The sequence below is a fragment of the Ranitomeya variabilis genome, chromosome 1 (genome assembly GCF_051348905.1).
Source record: "Ranitomeya variabilis isolate aRanVar5 chromosome 1, aRanVar5.hap1, whole genome shotgun sequence".
Lineage (NCBI taxonomy): Eukaryota > Metazoa > Chordata > Amphibia > Anura > Dendrobatidae > Ranitomeya > Ranitomeya variabilis.
In genome coordinates, this window is record NC_135232.1 from 758,376,685 (window position 1) to 758,384,458 (window position 7,774).

At 46.7% G+C, this 7,774-nt stretch overlaps 1 protein-coding gene across 1 annotated transcript in view; it reads right to left on the reverse strand.

Moving 5' to 3' along the window:
• The window catches only part of ARHGAP45 (Rho GTPase activating protein 45), a 175,749-nt gene extending 168,429 nt beyond the window's left edge, over positions 1-7,320 (reverse strand). The window contains exons 1-2 of the mRNA XM_077271352.1: positions 7,058-7,320; positions 5,043-5,343 (exon numbers count right to left, since the gene is read on the reverse strand). Coding sequence (XP_077127467.1) covers positions 5,043-5,343; positions 7,058-7,141 — 385 coding nt within the window. The 5' untranslated portion in view covers positions 7,142-7,320. The remainder of the gene's footprint in view (positions 1-5,042; positions 5,344-7,057) is intronic.
• Positions 7,321-7,774: the final 454 nt, after the last annotated feature.

Sequence of the window (7,774 nt, forward strand, 5' to 3'; positions counted from 1 at the left end):
AGCCGGTAAATCAATTGCCGGCTTCTCATTTCTCCTTCACAAACCCGACATGATATGAGACATGGTTTACATACAGTAAACCATCTCATATCCCCTTTTTTTTTTTGCATATTCCACACTACTAATGTTAGTAGTGTGTATGTGCAAAATGTGGGTGCTGTAGCTGCTAAAATAAAGGGTTAAATCGCGGAAAAAATTGGCGTGGGCTCCCGCGCAATTTTCTCCGCCAGAGTGGTAAAGCCAGTGACTGAGGGCAGATATTAATAACCAGGAGAGGGTCCATGGTTATTGGCCCCCCCTGGCTACAGACATCTGCCCCCAGCCACCCCAGAAAAGGCACATCTGGAAGATGCGCCTATTCTGGCACTTGGCCACTCTCTTCCCACTCCCGTGTAGCGGTGGGATATGGGGTAATGAAGGGTTAATGTCACCTTGCTATTGTAAGGTGACATTAAGCCACATTAATAATGGAGAGGCGTCAATTATGTCACCTATCCATTATTAATCCAATTGTATGAAAGGGTTAAAACACACACACACACGTTATTAAAAAGTATTTTAATGAAATAAACAAACAGGTTGTTTTAGTATTTTATTGCTCTCTCAATCCATCCGGAAGACCCTCGCTTGACAAAATAATAAACCAACAATATACATACCTTCGGATGAACAGTCAGGTCCCACGAAGTAAATCCATCTGAAGGGGTTAAATCATTTTACAGCCAGGAGCTGCGCTAAAGCACTGCTCGTGGCTGTAAAAACCCCGGGTGCTGAAAGCAAAGCTGGGTTATCTGTACTTACATTGAGTCGCGGTGAGGCGCCCTCTGGTGGATGAACTCATATGAACTCGAGCGTGGGAACTTTTCCAAGGCTGCAGTTCATGAGAACATCCACCAGAGGGCGCCTCACCGCAACTCAATGTAAGTACAGATCACCCAGCTTTCCTTTCAGCACCCGGGGTTTTTACAGCCACGAGCAGTGCTTTAGCGCAGCTCCTGGCTGTAAAATGATTTAACCCCTTCAGATGGATTTACTTTGTGGGACCTGACAGTTCATCAGAAGGTATGTATATTGTTGGTTTATTATTTTGCCAAGCGAGGGTCTTCCGGATGGATTGAGAGAGCAATAAAATACTAAAACAACCTGTTTGTTTATTTCATTAAAATACTTTTTAATAACGTGTGTGTGTGGTTTTTAACCCTTTCATACAATTGGATTAATAATGGATAGGTGACATAATTGACGCCTCTCCATTATTAATCTGGCTTAATGTCACCTTACAATAGCAAGGTGACATTAACCCTTCATTACCCCATATCCCACCACTACACGGGAGTGGGAAGAGAGTGGCCAAGTGCCAGAATAGGCGCATCTTCCAGATGTGCCTTTTCTGGGGTGGCTGGGGGCAGATGTTTGTAGCCAGGGGGGGCCAATAACCATGGACCCTCTCCTGGCTATTAATATCTGCCCTCAGTCACTGGCTTTACCACTCTGGCAGAGAAAATTGCGCGGGAGCCCACGCCAATATTTTCCGCGATTTAACCCTTTATTTTACAAGCTACAGCGCCCAAATTTTGCACATACACACTACTAACATTAGTAGTGTGGAATATGCAAAAAAAAAGGGGATATGAGATGGTTTACTGTATGTAAACCATGTCTCATATCCTGTCGGGTTGGGGAAGGAGAAATGAAAAGCCGGCAATTGAATTACCGGCTTTTCACTAACACCGCTGCGTATTTCTCGCAAGTCACACTGCTGGTCCGTGTGGAATCCGTATTTTTCTCGCCCCCATAGACTTTCATTGGCGTATTTTTTGCGCAATACGCTGACAAACGCAGCATGCTGCGATTTTGTACGGCCGTAGAAAGGCGTATATTACGGATGCGTTATATACGGCTGATAGGACCTGACCCATTGGGAATAATTGGGCCGTTTGTTAGGTGTGTTTTACGGACATATTTTATGCGCTCTTACGTCCGTAAAACTCGCTAGTGTGACGGCAGCCTTCCCCCAGCATTTGTTATGGGCACATGACAGTATTCATTAACAACCTATAAATTCGAGAATATACTGTAAATACACCCCGAAATATGAAAACTCTAAAAGTGATAATAGAAAAAAATATCAAATAGTCAAGCGTAAAGGAGGATCACCCAATTTGTCAACTACTCTTGTTCCTACCTGTCCACAGAGGTTGGCACCCTTTTACCGTAAAAAGCAATTGGTGCCGCTGCTCCTCGTCAACTAGCCCTGGTTGTCCTTGCCGCCGCCGCCTCCTCTTCAGCCTCACCAGTTCAGACGCAGAACGCAATCTCCCCTCAGCAGCTTCCCCCTGCTGGACGCAGACTTCCCTCAGCAGCCTCTCCTCACTCACGTAAGCAGCGCCCCCTTGTCGGATACAGCCTCCCCTCACTGATCTCCCCATGCCAGATGCAGAATTCCCTCAGCAGCCTCACCCTCCCGGACACAGACTCACCTCAGTAGCCTCCCCTCAGCAGCCTCACCCTATCGGATGCAGATTCCCCTCAGCAGCCTCCCTTCTCCTCACTCCTATCAGAAGCCTCCCTTCTCACTCCTGTGAGAAGCCTCCCTTCTCCTCACTCCCCTCAGCAGCCTCCCCTCTCCTCACTCCCCTCAGCAGCCTCCCTTTTCCTCACTCCCCTCTGCAGCCTCCCCTCTCCTAACTCCCCCCAGCAGCCTCCCCTCTCCTCTATCCCCTCAGCAGCCTCCCTTCTCCTCACTCCCCTCACAAGCCTCCCTTCTCCTCACTCCCTTCAGCAGCCTTCCTTCTCCTCACTCCCCCTCAGCAGCCTCCCTTCTCCTTACTCCCCTCAGGAGCCTCCCTTTTCACTCCTGTCAGAAGCCTCCCTTCTCCTCACTCCCCTTAGCAGCCTCCCTTCTTCTCACTCCCCTCTGCAGCCTCCCCTCTCCTAACTCCCCTCAGCAGCCTCCCCTCTATCCCCTCAGCAGCCTCCCTTCTCCTCACTCCCCTCACAAGCCTCCCTTCTCCTCACTCCCTTCAGCAGCCTTCCTTCTCCTCACTCCCCTCAGCAGCCTCCCTTCTCCTCACTCCCCTCTACAGCCTCCTCTCTCCTCACTCCCCTCAGCAGCCTTCCTTCTCCTCACTCCCCTCAACAGCCTCCCTTCTCCTCATTCCCCTCAGCAGCCTCCTCTCTCCTCTATCCCCTCAGCAGCCTCCCTTCTCCTCACTCCCTTCAGAAGCCTCCCTTCTCCTCACTCCCTTCAGCAGCCTTCCTTCTCCTCACTCCCCTCAGCAGCCTCCCTTCTCCTCACTCCCCTCTACAGCCTCCTCTCTCCTCACTCCCCTCAGCAGCCTCCCCTCTCCTCACTCCCCTCAGCAGCCTTCCTTCTCCTCACTCCCCTCAGCAGCCTCCTCTCTCCTCATTCCCCTCAGCAGCATCCCATCTCTTCATTCCCCTCAGCAGCATCCCCTCTCCTCATTCCCCTCAGCAGCCTCCCTTCTCCTCACTCCCCTCAGCAGCCTCCCTTCTCACTCCCCTCAGCAGCCTCCCATCTCCTCACTCCCCTCCACAGCCTCCCATCTCCTCACTCCCCTCAGCAGCCTCCCATCTCCTCACTCCCCTCAGCAGCCTCCCATCTCCTCACTCCCCTCAGCAGCCTCCCATCTCCTCACTCCCCTCTGCAGCCTCCCATCTCCTCACTCCCCTCAGCAGCCTCCCATCTCCTCACTCCCCTCAGCAGCCTCTCATCTCCTCAGTCCCCTCAGCAGCCTCTCATCTCCTCACTCCCCTCAGCAGCCTCTCATCTCCTCAGTCCCCTCAGCAGACTCCCATCTCCTCACTCTCCTTTGCAGCCTCTTCCGAGTCCTCACACACTGCCCGCTACCTCCTCTGACTGCCCGCTGTCAATTTCAGTGTCTCCTGGCTCCCACGAACGTGGCATGCTGCTCCGGAATGAAGAAAAGCACGCAGTGTGTCACATGACTGGTGTACTATGTCAAGACCATGATGCACTCGGGCCTGCTGCTGCTGCTTAAAGGTACAGCACCGATTTCTGGCTGCAAGATGCATTACCAACACTGTAGGTGTATCTTTAAATAACCGCAGTGTTGTTATGTATCTGGCTTGCAGCAGCCCTGAACTATTGCGCCTGGAACCCGATGAGCAGAGGCAAGAGAGAAGGGCTTGGCTGCCTGTGCATCCGGGTCCCCCTTTTTGCTACTGCTGACTGGGCCCCATACAGTAGAAAGGGCAGTAAAGCCCTGATGGTGGCCCTATACATAGGCTCAGTCTTCAGACTCCCATATGTCTTATCCCCACAATCCTCCTCACTATTTGTAATAATGTGGCCATATTTCCCATGGTGCACTGTGGGATATGTAGATACCAGATTGACTGCATGCAGATGGTGAGATCTACAACCAAGTCTGAATTATTACTACACAACTAGTGATAATCACTAATTTACAAATGACATTAGGGGGCTAGAAGGCCACTGTTATAATGGGTGCTTCCTTAGGATTTAATGGGTCTGTAGAAGTTTAAAGGTAACCTGTCATGTCAGATAACATAATTACCCTACAGCTATGGGGTTAATCTGCAGGTTAGTAGAGTTATGAAAGTGACTGACAGCTGACTCTGCACTGATGCACTGCTGAATGAGCTGTCAGTTAAGTGTCAGGGTGTGCCTACAGCCGCTGCTGTCAGTGCTGTGAGTGGTGTCTGTAGCTGTGTCAGGACGCCTGTATGACTGAAAGTCGGGGACTCCTGGAGGAGATAAGTTCTTTTGCTCCCGGTTCCCACACTCTAAGTATGGTGGCCGGGCACGTTCATAACACTATAAATCTCCAGATTATGGTAATCCTATATCTGCAGTTTAATTGCATTATCAGACCTGACAGGTTCCGTTTACATGTGCTGTATGAAGTGACTTTCATACTTTACTATACTATCATTCTAGACTATAATCAGATATTAGTGGAAGAAAAATATAATCGCAACTGTGTCCTTTTTTTATCATGTCTGATACTTATGTGGTCAACCACAATAGTACTTACCATCTGTCAGTACCACATCTCGTAGCTTTTCAAGCCGTTCTGCAAACCTTGCTACATCTCCAAGAAGCTGTGAGATGTCTTCCACTTCAATAAACGGTCCTTCTCCACTTTCAGGAGGACTTGGGGCTCCTCCTGGTTTACTGGCTTTGCTTCTGGGAGAAGACAAGGGGATTCCTGCAGCACTTGCATGGCGACTTAAGCTTGTCGGTCTTTTCAGGGTTCCACTTGGAAGAGGGCTGCTAACTGCAGGGTTACCTGATCCTTCTGTAGAGGACTCTAGGACATCTTTACGTTGAGCTTCCTACATGGATGAGAAGGCAAAATCAAAGCACAAAACGTAAGACTAGGAATAAATCTGACAATTAACATTTCTGTTGAGACTATTTGCATAATTAGCATATTTCCCAGAGGAGCATTGCGGCTTTAAGTCTCCTCATCTGGGCATGCTTAGCATGTCAATCTCCGCAAGGAGAAATGATACTTCTTGGATATCGGTCAGACGCCTCTGACACAGCCAAGCCAGATCTCCACTTTGCACTGACGAGGGGCAGTACCCCAAAACACAGTGCCGGCAAATTGAGATTGTGGTTTGGCTATTATCCTAAGTCATGTGACAAGGATCCTTAAAGGGTCGACATTGTTAGGATTGCTGCTTCCAATAGGTGGCACTAGAGTTCTAGTTATCTTCTCTCTGAAGAGACAATTTGCATAATTAGCATATTTCCCAGAGGAGCATTGCGGCTTTAAGTCTCCTCATCTCGTCATGCTTAGCATGTCAATCTTGGATATGTTTTCATACTGAAACACAGACATATATAAATGTTCCAGACAATAAATAAGTCTTATTTTCTTGGGAACATGATAAGCCTCCCTTCCTCTACACATCTGTGAAATGACAGCATCACATCTGGAAAGTTTGTATACAATGGTGACCACAGTAGCACTTTTAGAAAGCATCAACATAAAGATGAACATACAGAATTATTTGAAGATGATCCCTTTATAAGGCTGTTCACATCTGCGCTAAACATTTCTACTTTTGCTTTCTGTCATTGGTAGGGAAAACCCAAAATATATTCCAAATAAAATCAATACATTTTATTAACTATAATTGTGTCTGTCAGATTTCCATCGTAGCGTCTGCCATTTATCCATAAAAAAACAGTGCAACATAGTGGGGTTTTTTTCCCCCAGCAAATACGGTGGTATCTGTAGCTAATTTTCTAAATGAAGCTTCCAATGCAGATGTAAACCGAGCCTAATGAGACTTCTCAATAGATTGCATTAAAGCCCCAAACTCACGTGCACTTTTTGACATTTCCTGTACTCACCCTGTGACCTGACGTGATATTCACACCATCATTACATATTTGGAACATAGTTTAGCCTGATCTATACTTTTCTTTGGTTAGATGCTATTAGCTACTCTGATGCAATCCGTAGTAACAATTTCACTGGTTAGAGCTAAATTTGCCATTTTGGCTAACTTACATCCATCTTGCATGGCCAGAATAACTATAGTATTAGCAAGTCACGTGTTCTTAAATTAAAATCAAATATGTACGTTCGTTGAAGCATATATGTGACCTTTTGGTGGATGCAGCTATTGTACGGAAGCCTACTGTTCTATATCGGCTAGGGCATAAATGAAGCCAGACAGACTAAGAAACTATTAAGATACCCATGTAGTAGGGTAGCAGTAAAACAGGCATGGAGTTTTTTACATAAAGAGTAAGTGTTTGCACAGAGATTCAAAAATGGAATCTACTGGTTATATAGAAACTCTATTACAGCAAAACTTACAGTTTTGCTATATTATACATATTTAAAATATATACCAAAGTTATATCATCTCTTTAGACATGTGACAAACGCTTTTTAATACATCATTTAAAAATGCTTTAAAATGGAATTCATGCAGAAAATTGAAAAGCCATGCTCGGTATGATAAGTAATGAGAAGTGTCAGTAGTCAGTAGTGAGATGGCGAAGGGTGTAGGGTGCAGACAGACTCACGCTTTGTGGTGCTGGGCTTCCTGCTCTGCTTTTCTTTGATAAGGACGGAGTTTTCATCAGTTCCCGCTTCTTCCTTGAAAACATCCTGAATATAGGTCGCTTCTGCCTCTTTTGTTAATGGTGTTACCACCTCCAATAAGCACCTTAGTAGATCTGATGTTGTGGTAACCCCTGCGACCCCACCTGGGGGGCAGATTCTAGGGGTACTCAGAAAGCTGGTGCTGTATGCCCAACACAACCCCTGTCATATGCCATGTGATGTTGAGGCGTTTCCTGATTGGACGATTGTAGTCCCAAAACTGACAGACAGGAAGAGGTAAAGGGTGTTAACCCTGTAAGTGCTGGGACCACAGCAGCATCCTGTCCCCTCCCAAAGCTTTGTGTGCCTGTCATATGTCTCTTTGTACAGACTTAGCATTTGTGATGTGATAGTGAGACAATAGAGGAAGTTATAGGGAGAGGTTATAAGGAGTTACAGAAATTCTGAAAAAAAAAAAGCATGAAGCATGAAGCTAGAGGGAAGTATGGCCCAACGCGGTGGTGGTACATAGCGAAATGGAAAAACAAAACGTAAAGACTTTGTTTTTTTCCCTTTTATAATATCAGTTCACCATGAATGGTTTTCATAAATACATCTACGGTAATATTAACTTCTTAGCCAATTTTGACCTTAATGACCAGGCCAAATCTTTTAAATCCGACCATTGTCCCTTTATG